Here is a 16,880-nt window from a genome sequence, read left to right on the forward strand (position 1 = left end):
TATTACAATAGAGAAGTCAGAGACGTCCTGTCACAGAATGTTGCAACCAATTGTAAATGTTCTAATGTTCCATCAGCTGTAGCAAACATCCTCTTTATTCTGATGTTTGTCATTGGTTCAGCATTAAGCAAACAGGGTTTGGATTTCCCTTTATTTCCCAATGCATATAAAAGAAAAGACAACTTCCTGCTTTGATTGAACACCCTGTGCCATTTTGGATATATCTGTGATCTCAATATCCATGATCTCCATTACTCAGTCACAGGTAAGGCTTTTTCATAAATGAATCTGAAATACACGTTTAGAGTATTACACAATAAACACAGTCTTTTTCTGACTCTGTTTATTTGTAGTGTATTGTTACTGTGGAAGGCAATCTCAACAACATCAGAGATGGGTCTGTGGTTAATTGCGTTCACCATTTTTCTGTTGAAAGGTCAGTTTCTCCCTAATTGTGCGTATTGTACTTCTTAACTTGTACACACTTAGACTTACTCACAATTTTACTGACATTTTACTGATAACAACTCTGCAATGTGTGCTTGTACGTTTTAACAAATGTGTGCGAGATTGATAAATCTTTGTGTTTGTGTGTGTGTGTGTGTGTGTGTGTGTGTGTGTGTGTGCAGAGACATTTGTTTTGCTGTTCAGCCTGGCCTCATAGACTAGACGTAATATAATAAAAGTACGTCTGTGACACTCAAATTAGTATGATATGTTACCTTTGGTATGGTTACATACAGTGCCTTGCGAAAGTATTCGGCCCCCTTGAACTTTGCGACCTTTTGCCACATTTCAGGCTTCAAACATAAAGATATAAAACTGTATTTTTTGTGAAGAATCAACAACAAGTGGGACACAATCATGAAGTGGAACGACATTTATTGGATATTTCAAACTTTTTTAACAAATCAAAAACTTAAAAATTGGGCGTGCAAAATTATTCAGCCCCTTTAAGTTAATACTTTGTAGCGCCACCTTTTGCTGCGATTACAGCTTGGGGTATGTCTCTATCAGTTTTGTACATCGAGAGACTGAAATGTTTTCCCATTCCTCCTTGCAAAACAGCTCGAGCTCAGTGAGGTTGGATGGAGAGCATTTGTGAACAGCAGTTTTCAGTTCTTTCCACAGATTCTCGATTGGATTCAGGTCTGGACTTTGACTTGGCCATTCTAACACCTGGATATGTTTATTTTTGAACCATTCCATTGTAGATTTTGCTTTATGTTTTGGATCATTGTCTTGTTGGAAGACAAATCTCCGTCCCAGTCTCAGGTCTTTTGCAGACTCTTTTGCAGACTTTTGCAGGTTTTCTTCCAGAATGGTCCTGTATTTGTCTCCATCCATCTTCCCATCAATTTTAACCATCTTCCCTGTCCCTGCTGAAGAAAAGCAGGCCCAAACCATGATGCTGCCACCACCATGTTTGACAGTGGGGATGGTGTGTTCAGGGTGATGAGCTGTGTTGCTTTTACGCCAAACATAACGTTTTGCATTGTTGCCAAAAAGTTCAATTTTGGTTTCATCTGACCAGAGCACCTTCTTCCACATGTTTGGTGTGTCTCCCAGGTGGCTTGTGGCAAACTTTAAACAACACTTTTTATGGATATCTTTAAGAAATGGCTTTCTTCTTGCCACTCTTCCATAAAGGCCAGATTTGTGCAATATACGACTGATTGTTGTCCTATGGACAGAGTCTCCCACCTCAGCTGTAGATCTCTGCAGTTCATCCAGAGTGATCATGGGCCTCTTGGCTGCATCTCTGATCAGTCTTCTCCTTGTATGAGCTGAAAGTTTAGAGGGACGGCCAGGTCTTGGTAGATTTGCAGTGGTCTGATACTCCTTCCATTTCAATATTATCGCTTGCACAGTGCTCCTTGGGATGTTTAAAGCTTGGGAAATCTTTTTGTATCCAAATCCGGCTTTAAACTTCTTCACAACAGTATCTCGGACATGCCTGGTGTGTTCCTTGTTCTTCATGATGCTCTCTGCGCTTTTAACGGACCTCTGAGACTATCACAGTGCAGGTGCATTTATACGGAGACTTGATTACACACAGGTGGATTGTATTTATCATCATTAGTCATTTAGGTCAACATTGGATCATTCAGAGATCCTCACTGAACTTCTGGAGAGAGTTTGCTGCACTGAAAGTAAAGGGGCTGAATAATTTTGCACGCCCAATTTTTCAGTTTTTGATTTGTTAAAAAAGTTTGAAATATCCAATAAATGTCGTTCCACTTCATGATTGTGTCCCACTTGTTGTTGATTATTCACAAAAAAAATACAGTTTTATATCTTTATGTTTGAAGCCTGAAATGTGGCAAAAGGTCGCAAAGTTCAAGGGGGCCGAATACTTTCGCAAGGCACTGTAAGACAGAAGGTTATTAACTTCAAAAAACGAAAGGAAAGAGGGAGGTTGGTCGGGGAGGATGGGTAGACGTGACCGTCTAGCAACCCAAAGGTCAATTTTTTAAAAATCAAATCACGGACATCTTTAGCATTTTAACAAAATAGAAACTTTGCAACAACTCACAGTAGTACTTAGCCTGTTAGATCAACCTTCTCCTAAAACTAACACCTAACCCTAACTTTAACCGTCATTTTAACCTTAACCCCACATTTGCACAGAAAAGTGGAATTCGTAACATATTATACCAATTGAAATGCGTGATATATCATTTACGAATTATAATTCGTAACATATCATACTAAATGAAGGCAGACAGATTTTATGTTTACTATGTTATGTCTATCCCTGAGTCCAGGTTTTGCTGTTCAGTGTTTGTTGATGGTGCGGTGTTCTCCAGGTGCTCTCTGCCAACAGTGGAGTCTGTGGACGCCCCAAAGCATTGTGGCTGTTGGTGGATCCTGCCTAATGGTCCCATGTAGATTCCAGATCCCTGCAGAGTTTGATGCTACCTTGAACAACTGCACACCCCATGGGCTTTGGAAGAAACATTCAGAATGGGGAAATATTGTTTTCCACTCAGCCCAAACGGATGCCAAGAACATCATCAAGGGAGTGATGTTAGGAACTCTGTTGAACAAGAACTGCACCACTATTTTCAACAGTTTCTCTGCAGGATATGATGACACATATATCTTTAGGCTGGAATGTGCTGGAACAAATCACCTCAAGTATAACTTTCTACCAGGTGTAAATATCAATCATACAGGTACTGAATTTTACCTTTCCTAAGAAATATAATGCCTTAGGAAAGTATTCAGACCCCTTCACTTTTGCCACATTTTGTCACATTACAGCCTTATTCTAAAATTGATTATATATATTTTTCCCTCATCAATCTACATACAATACCCCATAATGACAAAGCAAAAACAGGATTTTTAGAAATTCCGTATTTATACAAGTATTCAGATTGTTTGCTATGAGACTCGAATTTGAGCTCAGGTTCATCCTGTTTCCATTGGCCATCCTTGAGATGTTTCTACAACTTAATTGGAGTCCACCTGTGGTAAAATCTATTGATTGTAAATTATTTTGAAAAGCACACACCTGTCTATATAAGGTCCCACAGTTGACAGTGCATGTCAGAGCAAAAACCAAGCCTTGAGGTCGAATTAATTGTCCGTAGAGCTCAGAGACAGGATTGTGTCGAGGCAAAGATCTGGGGAAGCGTACCAAAACATTTCTGGAGCATTAAAGGTCCCCAAGAACACAGTGGCCTACATCATTCTTAAATGGAAGAAGTTTGAAACCACCAAGACTCTTCCTGTCACACCCTGATCTGTTTCACCTGTCTTTGTGCTTGTCTCCACCCCCTCCAGGTGTCGCCCATCTTCCCCATTATCCCCTGTGTATTTATACCTGTGTTCTCTGTTTGTGTGTTGCCGGTTCGTTTTGTTTGTGAAACATACCAGCGTTTGTTCGCCTGTTCCTGTCTGTTTCTTGCACCTGTGTCTTAGTCTTCCTGGTTTTGACCCTTCTGCCTGCCATGACCCTGAGCCTGCCTGCCGTTCTATGCCTTGCCCCACCTCACTGGATTATTGACCCCTGCCTGCCCTGACCCTGAGACTGCCTGCCGTTCTGGACCCTTTGCATCTTCTCTGGATTACTGACCCTTGCTTGCCTTTGACCTGTCGTTTGCCTGTCCTTCTATTTAGAAATAAACTTTTGTTTCTTTGACACTGTCTGCATCTGGGTCATACCTGAAACGTGATACTTCCTTGGTCAGGGAGGTGACCAAGAACCCGATGGTCACTCTGACAGAGCTTCAGAGTTCCTCTATAGAGATGGGAGAACTGTCCAGAAGGACAACAATCTCTGCAGTGCTCCACCAATCCACCAATCAGGAAAGACGAAAGCCACTCCTAGGTAAAAGACACATGACAGCCCGCTTGGAGTTTGCCAAGAGGCACCTAAAGACTCTCAGACCATGAGAAACAATATTCTCTGGTCTGGTGAAACCAAGATTGAACTCTTTGGCCTGAATGCCAAGTGTCACGTCTGGAGGAAACCTGGCACCATCCCTCCTGTGAAGCATGGTGGTGGCAGCATCATGCTGTGGGGATGTTTTTCAGCGACAGGGACTGGGAGACTAGTCAGGATCAAGGGAAAGTACAGAGAGATCCTTGATGAAAACCTGCTCCAGAGCGCGCAGGAACTCAGACTGGGGGCGAAGGTTCACCTTCCAGCAGGACAATGACCCTAAGCACACAGCCAAGACAACGCAGGAGTGGCTTTGGGGTGAGTCTCTGAATGTCCTTGAGAGGCCCAGCCAGAGCCCGGACTTGAACCCGATATAACATCCCTGGAGAAAGCTGAAAATAGCTGTGCAGCAACGTTCCCCATCCAACCTGACAGCGCTTGAGAGGCTCTGCAGAGAAGAATAGGATAAATTCCCCAAATACTGGCGTGCCAAGCTTGTAGCGTCATACTCGAAGACTCGAGGGTGTAATCTCTGCCAAAGGTGCTTCAACGAAGATCTGAGTAAAGGGTTTGAATACTTATGTAAATGTGATATTTAAGTTTTTTTATTTGTAATAAATTTACTAGCATTTCTAAAAAAAACATGTTTTTTCTTTGTCATTATTGGGTATTGTGTGTAGATTGATGAGGGGAAAAACAATTTAATCAATTTTAGAATAAGGCTGTAACATAACAAAATGTGGGGAAGTCAAGGGGTCTGAATACTTTCCGAATGCACTGTATATGATTTCCAATTTAAGTATACCCTTAGGGCTAAACATTCTAACAGAATGACTAGATTGAACTCTTATAAATACTAACAGCAAATATAGGGCTCGATCCAGTCAGATGGAGCGTTAACGCATGATGGCCGACATCCGCATAATGGATGTTTTGGTGGTGTTGGATATGTGACTGCGGAAAGAGCTGACAAATTGGTGAGTGGCTGCTCTTGTGTGTCACAAACCACTTCCTTCCTTATTATCCCTACCACTTTAGAAGTTCAAAACAGTGATAGAAAGTGTAGGCTCTATCGATGATAGAAAGTATTACTCTCAAGTAATATCATTAAACTAAAAGGGCTATAGCCAACAAAAGCCACCTGGCTACGTTCTCCTTATTTATGTAAGGAGTCATCAATGAGGCAACATTTTCAGAACTGCCTACTTCTAATGTGTCTGCATGGGATTTGTCGAATTGTAAAATCAGGTGGTCCAATTCAGTGTCCGTGATAAGGTAATGTAAGGAACCATTTGTGGATTTGAACTATTCCACCTCAGAAATCACCAAAACAACCGTTTGCGGATGTCGGCTAAAGCGGATCTGATTGAATCGAGCCCCTAGAATCAAATACTCAACATGAAAAGTGATATTGTTAGCAAAGTTAGTTTCAACCTGGTTGCCCCACCACGGCATGCCATTGAGCTATACTCAGGCCACTTTCTGTCATGTTATTGATTCAATATCACCCTTTCTCCCACATATCGTCATCCACCCAGACACCCCACCCAGACCCCAACTGATCTCTATGGGCAACATCATGGAGGGGGAGTGGGCTAGACTGAGCTGCTCTGCCCCCGCCCCCTGCCCTACATTGCCGCCCTCCCTGACCTGGACCTCTAGGCTGGGTGGAAGTGTTGAGAGCCGGCTACAGGAGGGTATAGATGGGCTCATGACCATGACCTCCATCCTGACATTTACCGCCTCCCTCCGGCATCATGGGCTGATGGTCAAATGCGCCGCCTGCTACACACTGCAGCCAGGGGGCACCACCAAGACGACTCAGGGGAACCTGACCCTCAATGTTCTGTGTGAGAGACCACAACAATCATAATCATATGACCATACCGCCACCTTATGACCACAACCGTAAACAGTAGTGTAATCTCCTTATTCTGTGTTTAAACATGTTTAGTGATTTAACTGTTAAGTGCTAAACAGTATTAAAGAGCACAGGGCATAAAAAACGAACTGGTTAGACATGAATTAGCAGATAATAGGCAGTGATTTAGCTAATCCTACCTGTGCAAGGATTCTTCCCTTCCTCATTCTGTACACTGTATGTGTATCTTCTCAATAGTGGTTTGAGATCACGTTCTCAATACTAAGGCAACTTTCCAGCTCACTAGCGAGACTTCAAAATGACACTAATCATTTGTATTTTTTCCTGTTTTCTCTCATTCACTTCAACACGTTGTATTTCTATCATTCGTACGCTCGTTGACGCTCACATGACGAACGTTCCCCCTGTGGGAATTGGTGTTTAATATTTCAAATCAAAATGAGCTTGTATGCCTCACAGGTAGTTGAATTAACTGTGTGGATGTTGTCTTCCAGATGCCCCTAAAAACACTGTAGTCCTGTCCAACCCAACAGGGCCTGTGCCTGAGGGTAGGGCAGTGACCCTGACCTGCCAGAGTGATGCCAACCCACCGGTGGAGAGCTACACCTGGTATAAAGACATCAGTGGGAAGGAGACCTGGAAGGCCAATGGGCAGACACTAGTCCTCCTGGTCAGCAAAGCGGACAGCGGGCTCTACCTCTGTGAGGCCCACAACCAGAACGGATCACAGAGGTCAAAGGCCATGCCTCTGGAGTTCGAAAGTAAGCCATTTTGTTCACTTTATGAATAGTGCACTACGTTTGACCTAATAGTGCACTATACGAAATAGAGTGCCATTTGATTGGTTGAAAAGTGCTGCTGTGGGTAACACTCAAGACAAATGGACCACAAATTAATTTTAAAAAAAACATGTTCTATTCCAATTGTTTTCAGGCGACCAATTTTTCAAGATGGCCCCCTACATCATCTGTGGAGTGATGGTGTTGCTTTATGTTCTGACCATCACCGTGGAGGTGTATAAATATAAAAGGTATCATTGTTTACGTAGTCATGCCCATCGAGTTTAGGAATAGATTTATATAATAGATTTCTTGAAGGACTGTTCCAATCCTCTTTGTTCTAACCCAAGTCCCCCCCCCCCTTTTCCTTCCCTCATAAGTCTCTCCAGAAGACTGAAAGTAAGAGGAACATTTTCATTTCATAACATTCTGTTTAACCAACCTCACCCACTGAGCAATTTTAAGACATTGGCAGTAGATGACGCAGTTTGATACTCAAGAGTTTGATGTGTTAAATTCCACGTCAAAACTTTAACAATTCTCAGTATGACTATTATACATGTTGCGCCTTTGACAACGTTTACTGGGGTTTTGTATAAAACATGTAACTCTAATACTCCTATTTTGTATTAAATGTTATATAGTATTGCTACCTCTGTTGGGTAATATAACTCCTCTGTTTACATGAAATTATTTATCCTCAATATTTTAGCAGATCGAGCTCTCCCTCTCAGGGAAAGCGGACAACACATACACCAACCTAAGGATCGCCAGCACCAGCTCTGACTATGACGAACTCCAGGTGACTATGAAGAAAAAACTCAAATATAAATTCAAATCAACAAAATACAAAGTTTTTAGGTATTTAAGCTAACTGTTATGTATGAGGATTCATTTGAATAAGGTACAGTTAAAAATCATAAATGTGTTCGTGTGTGTGTCCATACACAATGTTTTCCTCTGACAGATGACCAGGGCTGTCCCAGGTAAATCTAACTCTCATGAAAACCCCAATGGAATTGGCAGAGGAAGTGAAAGAGCTGCGCCCTGAAACCACATGGCAAAACAGCTCCAGATGTAACCTTTTCAGTTGAGCTTTTGCATGGAAAATGATAATCTTGTATCTTTTGCTTCGGATCATACTGTATATTTTTTCGGCACAAAAGACATGATATTATATATTTTAACCTGGTGTTTTCTGAATGTCATCACCTCTGCTAGTGTATTTCGCCTGAAAGAGTTCAACATGATCCAGAGGCGTCATGCACCTGATTTAAAAAAAAAAGGGAGCATTGATGGCCAAATTGCATATCTTTGGATTCATGCGTAAGATGAACCATAGCTTCTGTATTTTCAGTGTACAAATGGATAAACTCAATGGGCATAATGCCTCTGTGTTGCCCCTGTGAGCTATGTATTTACATCTCAATGTGTAAGGCTGTATATCTGAATTAATGCAATGCTTTATGCACTGATAGTTGTATTTCCTAAAATAGTACTAAATTGTTCTTGAAGGATTTTGGTTTGAGGTTCAGCATCATCAGTGTATTGCTGTCGTCTTCGCTGTAGATGATGTTAAACCATGCAGGGGGTTGTGGGTTGTGTGGTAATCAGTCGAATAAATCTCTTAATGCCATTCTAACGTGTTTTCTCTCTTGAAATTCCACACATTCCATTGCCTCCATCAATGAACAGGAAAGAAAGTAGAGGAGTGGGTGGCCGGTCGGGGGGGAAATGGCAAAAGAAGCAGGGCGTTATCTGACATCACTTTTTGACCCTCCCCCCTCCCTGCCCCCCCCCCCCCCCCCTCGGGGCCCCCTGATTTCCCACCAGGAGGGAAGTGGCGGATCTTTGATGACATCATAGAGCACTCATCTCCTTTGTCTGCTCTGTGTGAGTCTCTTTGCGTTCATGTCCATCCATGAAACAACAACAGGCAGAATGCTAGCAGAGAGATCTGACAGTACTTGCTAGCTACAGAGAGGGCCAGGGGGGTTGTGTGGGGTGCAGTGTGGGGACATTTTTGGGGATTATTTTACTAAGGGAGGAGAACGATTTAAAATTCAGATAAAAATGAATCACCACTTAGCAACCGTTTCAAATACAGTATCAAACATGTCTGATAAATGGTCGTTTTGAATCATCTCTTTTAGTTGAGCCTCATTGCAACTCATATCATATCAGAGTTAAGGAGTGGGACAATTTTTTTCCAGAGTGTGTGATTGCGTCACTAATTCAAAGCCAAGATTATTCCATAGAACAGCCTGATAGGAGAACCCAACCAGTAAAACCTAACCAGTTTTAAGAACCCAACCAGTATAAAGACCCGAACCAATATAAAGACCCTAACCAGTAGAAAGAACCCAACCAGTATAAAGAATCCAACTGGTATAAAGAACCCAACCAGAACCCAACTAATGAACCCAACCAGTATAAAGAACCCAACCGGTATAAAGAATACAACTGGTATAAAGAACCCAACCAGAACCCAACTAATGAACCCAACCAGTATAAAGAACCAAAACTGTATAAAGAACCCAACCAGTGTAAAGAACCCAAACATAACCCAACCAGTATAAAGAACCCAACCGGTATAAAGAATACAACTGGTATAAAGAACCCAACCAGAACCCAACTAATGAAACCAACCAGCATAAAGAACCAAAACTGTATAAAGAACCCAACCAGTGTAAAGAACCCAAACAGAACCCAACTAATGAACCCAACCAGTATAAAGAACCAAAACTGTATAAAGAACCCAACCAGTGTAAAGAACCCAAACAGAACCCAACTAATGAACCCAACCAGTATAAAGAATCCAACTGGTTTAAAGAACCCAACCAGAACCCAACTAATGAACCCAACCAGTATAAATAACCCATCCAGTACGAAGAAGCCAACCAGTATAAAGAATCCAATAGGTATAAAGAACCCAACCAGTAAAAAAGACCCAACCAGTATAAAGAACCCAACCGGTTTAATGGAAAAGAAAGAAAAGAAAGTGAATAGCTGTGTTTTGGAAGGGAGGAGGGAGAGAGGAGAATTGCGGGGGCATTCTTCTATGAATGGAGAGGGTGACTCAGGTGACGTGTCATCGTACAGATTCTATAAAAGAGAACGTTTGGGTTTGTGAACTCATTTAGGGGGACGAACGATTGAGGCTGCTGACAGTTTATTTACAGCTTTTGGATTTTGGGGTGACAATGAAAAGTAAGTATTTCTGATATACTATTGACTGGGGATGTATGTCTGTGTGTGTTGGGTGGGGGTGCAAATTTAATGTTTAGTTGTGCGATTATGACATATTTATATACATAAGTGCTCAAAATTGTTGGTACCCCTCCACAAAAAACAAAGAATGCACTATTTTCTCTGAAATAATTTGAAACTGACAAAAGTAATTGGCATCCACCATTGTTTATTCCATATTTATTTATTTTTACATTTAGAATATATTTTTTTTACCCCTTTTTCTCCCTAATTTCGTGGTATCCAATTGGTAGTTACAGTCTTGTCTCATCACTGCAACTCCCGTACAGACTCGGGAGAGGCGAAGGCCGCACTGCTTCTTGACACAATGCCCACTTAACCCGGAAGCCAACCGCACCAATGTGTCAGAGGACATTTTAAAAATGTTTTTATTTCGCCTTTATTTAACCAGGTAGGCCAGTTGAGTACAAGCTCTCATAACTGAGACCTGGCCTAGATAGAGCAAAGCAGTGCGACACAAACATAGAGATGCACATGGAATAAACAAACGTACAGTCAATAACACAATAGAAAAGTCTACACACAGTGTGTGCAAATTAAGTAAGATTAGGGAGGTAAGACAATAAATATATATACAGTGCCTTGCGAAAGTATTCGGCCCCCTTAAACTTTGCGACCTTTTGCCACATTTCAGGCTTCAAACATAAAGATATAAAACTGTATTTTTTGTGAAGAATCAACAACAAGTGGGACACAATCATGAAGTGGAACGACATTTATTGGATATTTCAAACTTTTTTAACAAATCAAAAACTGAAAAATTGGGCGTGCAAAATTATTCAGCCCCCTTAAGTTAATACTTTGTAGCGCCACCTTTTGCTGTGGTTACAGCTGTAAGTCGCTTGGGGTATGTCTCTATCAGTTTTGCACATCGAGAGACTGACATTTTTTCCCATTCCTCCTTGCAAAACAGCTCGAGCTCAGTGAGGTTGGATGGAGAGCATTTGTGAACAGCAGTTTTCAGTTCTTTCCACAGATTCTCGATTGGATTCAGGTCTGGACTTTGACTTGGCCATTCTAACACCTGGATATGTTTATTTTTGAACCATTCCATTGTAGATTTTGCTTTATGTTTTGGATCATTGCCTTGTTGGAAGACAAATCTCCGTCCCAGTCTCAGGTCTTTTGCAGACTCCATCAGGTTTTCTTCCAGAATGGTCCTGTATTTGTCTCCATCCATCTTCCCATCAATTTTAACCATCTTCCCTGTCCCTGCTGAAGAAAAGCAGGCCCAAACCATGATGCTGCCACCACCATGTTTGACAGTGGGGATGGTGTGTTCAGCTGTGTTGCTTTTACGCCAAACATAACGTTTTGCATTGTTGCCAAAAAAGTTCAATTTTGGTTTCATCTGACCAGAGCACCTTCTTCCAAATGTTTGGTGTGTCTCCCAGGTGGCTTGTGGCAAACTTTAAACGACACTTTTTATGGATATCTTTAAGAAATGGCTTTCTTTTTGCCACTCTTCCATAAAGGGCAGATTTGTGCAATATACGACTGATTGTTGTCCTATGGACAGAGTCTCCCACCTCAGCTGTAGATCTCTGCAGTTCATCCAGAGTGATCATGGGCCTCTTGGCTGCATCTCTGATCAGTCTTCTCCTTGTATGAGCTGAAAGTTTAGAGGGACGGCCAGGTCTTGGTAGATTTGCAGTGGTCTGATACTCCTTCCATTTCAATATTATCGCTTGCACAGTGCTCCTTGGGATGTTTAAAGCTTGGGAAATCTTTTTGTATCCAAATCCGGCTTTAAACTTCTTCATAACAGTATCTCGGACCTGCCTGGTGTGTTCCTTGTTCTTCATGATGCTCTCTGCGCTTTTGACGGATCTCTGAGACTATCACAGTGCAGGTGCATTTATACGGAGACTTGATTACACACAGGTGGATTGTATTTATCATCATTAGTCATTTAGGTCAACATTGGATCATTCAGAGATCCTCACTGAACTTCTGGAGAGAGTTTGCTGCACTGAAAGTAAAGGGGCTGAATAATTTTGCACGCCCAATTTTTCAGTTTTTGATTTGTTAAAAAAGTTTGAAATATCCAATAAATGTCGTTCCACTTCATGATTGTGTCCCACTTGTTGTTGATTTTTCACAAAAAAATACAGTTTTATATCTTTATGTTTGAAGCCTGAAATGTGGCAAAAGGTCGCAAAGTTCAAGGGGGCCGAATACTTTCGCAAGGCACTGTATATATATATACATATATATTTTTGGCAAGACAATAAATAGGCCATAGTGGCAAAACAATAAAACATGTGCAATTAAACACTGGAGTGATAGATGTGCAGAAGATGAATGTGCAAGTAGAGGTACTGGGGTGCAAAGGAGCAACAAAAAACATATATATATGCGGATGAGGTAGTTGGGTGGGCTATTTACAGATGGGCTATGAACAGGTGCAATGATCTGTAAGCTTCTCTGACAGCTGATTCTTAAAGTTAGTGAGTGAGATATGAGTCTCCAGCTTCAGTGATTTTTGCAATTTGTTCCAGTCATTGACAGCAGAGAACTGGAAGGAAAGGCGGCCAAAGGAGGAATTGGCTCTGGGGGTGAGCAGTGAAATATACCTGCTGGAGCGCGTGCTACAGGTGGGTGCTGCTATGGTGGCCAGTGAACTGAGATAAGGTGGGGCTGTACCTAGAAAAGACTTATAGATGACCGGACAACAGTCCCTCCGATTTGACACACTGAACTCTGTCTGAGAAGTACGGGTGAACCAGGCAAGCCAGTCAATTGAGAAACCAAGGCTGTTGAGTCTGCCGATAAGAATGTCAATCACCGCAGTGTCGAAAGCCTTGGCCAGGTCGATGAAGATGGCTGCACAGTATTGTCTTTTATCGATGATGGTTATGATATCATTTAGGACCTTGAGTGTGGCTGAGGTGCACCCATGACCAGCTCAGAAACCAGGTTGCATAGCGGAGAAGGTACAGTGGGATTCAAAATGGTCGGTGAACTGTTTGTTAACTTGGCTTTCGAAGACCTCAGAAGAGGGGTATGACAGCGGCAGCTTTCCAATCTTTGGGGATCTCAGACGATACAAAAGAGAGGTTGAACAGGCTAGTAATAGGGGTTGCAACAATTGTGGTGGATAATTTTAGAAAGAGAGGGTCCAGATTGTCTAGCCCAGCTGATTTGTAGGGGTCTAGAGTTTGCAGCTCTTTCAGACCATCAGTTATCTGGATTTCAAATCAAATCAAATTTTATTTGTCACATACACATGGTTAGCAGATGTTAATGCGAGTGTAGCGAAATGCTTCTAGTTCCGACAATGCAGTAATAACCAACAAGTAATCTAACTAACAATTCCAAAACTACTGTCTTGTACACAGTGTAAGGGGATAAAGAATATGTACATAAGGATATATGAATGAGTGATGGTACAGAGCAGCATAGGCAAGATACAGTAGATGGTATCGAGTACAGTATATACATATGAGATGAGTATGTAAACAAAGTGGCATAGTTAAAGTGGCTAGTGATACATGTATTACATAAGGATACAGTCGATGATATAGAGTACAGTATATACGTATGCATATGAGATGAATAATGTAGGGTAAGTAACATTATATAAGGTAGCATTGTTTAAAGTGGCTAGTGATATATTTACATCATTTCCCATCAATTCCCATTATTAAAGTGGCTGGAGTTGAGTCAGTGTCAGTGTGTTGGCAGCAGCCACTCAATGTTAGTGGTGGCTGTTTAACAGTCTGATTTGGGTGAAGGAGAAATGGGGGAGGCTTGGGAAATGGGGAGGCTTGCTGTGGGGGGTGCAGAGCTGTTGACCGGGATAGGGGTAGCCAGCTGGAAAGCATGGCCAGCCGTAGAAAAATGATTGTTGAAATTCTCGATTATCTTGGATTTATTGGTGGTGACAGTCTTTCCTAGCCTCAGTGCAGTGGGCAGCTGGGAGGAGGTGCTCTTATTCCCCATGGACTTTACAGTGTCACATAACTTTTTGGAATTAGTGCTACAGGATGCAAATATCTGTTTGAAAAAGCTAGCCTTATATTTCCTAACTGACTTCCCTGAAAAGTTGCATATCGCGGGGGATATTCGATGCTAATGTAGAACACCACAGGATGTTTTTGTGCTGGTCAAGGGCAGTCAAGTCTGGGGTGAACCAATGGTTATATCTGTTTTTAGTTCTACATTTTTTTGAATAGGGCATGCTTTTTTAAGATTGTGAGGAAAGCACTTTTAAAGAATTACCAGGCATCCTCCACTGACGGAATGAGGTCAATATCCGTCCAGGAAACCCGGGCCAGGTCGATTAGAAAGGCCTGCTCGCTGAAGTGTTTTAGGGAGTGTTTGACAGTGATGAGGGATGACCGTTTGACCGCGGGCCCATTACGGATGCAGGCAATGAGGCAGTGATCGCTGAGATCCTGGTTGAAGACAGCGGCGGTGTATTTAGAGGGCAGGTTGGTCAGGATGATATCTATGAGGGTGCCCGTGTTTACGGATTTAGGGTTGTACCTGGTAGGTTCCATTATCATTTGTGTGAGATTGAGGGCATCTAGCTTAGATTGTAGGACGGCCGGGGTGTTCAGCATATCCCAGTTTAGGTCACCTAACAGTGCAAACTCTGAAGATAAATGGGGGGGCAATTAAATCACATATGGTGTCCAGAGCACAGCTGGGGGCTGAGGGGGGTCTATAACAAACGGCAACAGTGAGAGACTTATTTCCGGAAAGGTGGATTTTTAAAAGGAGAAGCTCGAACAGTTTGGGCACAGACCTGGATAGTATGACAGAACTCTGCAGTCTCTGCAGATTGCAACTCCACCCCTTTTGGCAGTTCTATCTTGGCGGAAAATGTTGTAGTTGGGGATGGAAATTTCAGATTTTTTGGTGGCCTTCCTAAGCCAGGATTCAGACATGGCTAGGACATCAGGGTTGGCGGAGGGTGCTAAAGCAGTGAGAGAAAAAAAACTTAGGGAGGAGGCTTCTGATGTTAACATGCATGAAGCCAAGGCTTTTACGTTTACAAAAGTCAACAAATGATAGCGCCTGGGGAATAGGAGTGGAACTGGGGGCTACAGGGCCTCGGTTGACCTCTCCATCACCAGAGGAACAGAGGAGTAGGATAAGGGTACGACTGAAGGCTATAAGGACTGGTCGTTTAGTGTGTTGGGGAGAATAAAAGGAGCAGATTTCTGGGCATGGTAGAATAGATTCAAGACATAATGTACAGACAAGGGTATGGTAGGATGAGAGTACAGTGGAGGTAAACCTATGCATTGAGTGACGATGAGAGAGGTTTCGTCTCTGGAGGCATCTGTTAACCTAGGGGAGGTCTCTGCATGTGTGTGGGGTGAGACAAAATAACTATCTAAGGAATTTTGAGCGGGACTGAGGGCTCTACAGTGAAATAAAACAATAAAAACTAGCCAAGACAGCAGTAGACAAGGCATATTGCTTTATGCCTCTCTCTAATGTCAATCACAGGTGTTGATCAGGAGAGCTAAGACAACAACGGGTAAATGGTGATGAAGGGGTAGAGCGGGTCAGTTAGGACCTGACCTGACAGGTAAACAAAATGAGGTACCGTGTTATTGAAACAGTCCAGGGGGCATCAGCTGTGTAGTCAAGTTACCATAGGGTCAAAAGAGCAGCAATAGGTCAGTCAGGGTGCTGTTCGGTAGTCACTACTACGCTAGGCGAGCAGGGGACACCGTACAACTGGTCTACCCTGTCAGTATGCACTGTGACCGGCCCGCCACAGGAGTCGCTAGTGCGCGATGGGACAAGGACATCCCTGCCGGCCAAACCCTCCCCTAACCCAGGTGACGCTGGGCAAATTGTGTGCCGTCCCATGGTTCTCCAGGCCGCGGCCAGCTGCGATAGAGTCTGGACTCGAACCCAGAATCTCTAGGTTTATTCCATATTTAATAGAAATCAGACTTTTCTTTAGATTTTATATTCAACATATTATTGTAAATAATAAAACAAATGAACATGGCATGGACAAAAATGATGGGACCCGTAACCTAATATTTTGATGCACAACCTTTAGAGGCAATCACTGCAATCAAATGTTTTCTTTAGTTCTCAATGAGTCTTCTGCACCTGTTAACAGGTAGTTTTGCCCACTGTTCCTGAGCAAACTGCTCCAGCTGTCTCAGGTTTGATGGGTGCCTTCTCCAGACTGCAAGTTCTCTTTCCATAGATGTTCGATAGGATTCAGATCAGGACTCATAGAAGACACTTCAGAATAGTCCAATGTTTTGTTCTTATCCATTCTTGGGTGCGTTTTAGCTGTGTGTTTTAGGTCATTATCCTGTTGGAGGACCCATGACCTGCGACTGAGACAGAGCCTTCTGACACCGGGCAGTACATTTCACTCCAGAATGCCTTGATAGTCTTGAGATTTCATTGTGCCCTGCACAGATTCAAGGCACCCTGTGCCAGGCGCAGCAAAGTGGCCCCAAAACAGAACCGAGCCTCCTCCATGTTTCACTGTAGGTATATTGTTCTTTTCTTTGAAAGCTTCATTTTTTAGTCCGTGAACATAGAGATGATTTAACTTGCCAAAAAGCTC

The 16,880-nt window shown here is 42.5% G+C and overlaps 1 protein-coding gene across 8 annotated transcripts; it reads left to right on the forward strand.

Annotated features, from left to right (window-relative positions):
- Positions 1–58: 58 nt before the first annotated feature.
- On the forward strand, positions 59–8,690 carry LOC110496168 (myelin-associated glycoprotein-like). Of its 8 annotated transcripts, none has more exons than XM_090208583.1 (9): positions 59–265; positions 354–436; positions 2,811–3,179; positions 5,932–6,243; positions 6,770–7,036; positions 7,209–7,305; positions 7,435–7,453; positions 7,767–7,856; positions 8,022–8,690. In XM_090208583.1, the coding sequence occupies exons 2-9, from the start codon at positions 394–396 to the stop codon at positions 8,103–8,105; spliced, it is 1,281 nt and encodes a 426-aa protein (XP_090064709.1). In that variant the 5' UTR covers positions 59–265; positions 354–393; the 3' UTR covers positions 8,106–8,690. The 8 variants fall into 8 exon arrangements, with proteins under 8 accessions (XP_090064709.1, XP_090064710.1, XP_090064712.1 ...); XM_090208584.1 differs by having other exon boundaries at positions 91–265; positions 6,809–7,036; XM_090208586.1 differs by lacking the exon at positions 7,435–7,453 and having other exon boundaries at positions 91–265.
- Positions 8,691–16,880: the final 8,190 nt, after the last annotated feature.

This window comes from Oncorhynchus mykiss, chromosome 18 (assembly GCF_057628025.1).
Source record: "Oncorhynchus mykiss isolate SJ-2025 chromosome 18, ASM5762802v1, whole genome shotgun sequence".
NCBI classification, from domain to species: Eukaryota; Metazoa; Chordata; class Actinopteri; order Salmoniformes; family Salmonidae; genus Oncorhynchus; species Oncorhynchus mykiss.

Coding starts and splice junctions, on each gene's coding strand:
- LOC110496168 (XM_090208583.1), top strand. CDS start 394: ATGGGTCTGTGGTTAATTGCGTTCACCATTTTTCTGTTGAAAG. Junction 3,180..5,931: donor TGTAAATATCAATCATACAG/GTACTGAATTTT, acceptor TCATCCACCCAG/ACACCCCACCCAGACCCCAA. Junction 7,857..8,021: donor CTGACTATGACGAACTCCAG/GTGACTATGAAG, acceptor TTCCTCTGACAG/ATGACCAGGGCTGTCCCAGG.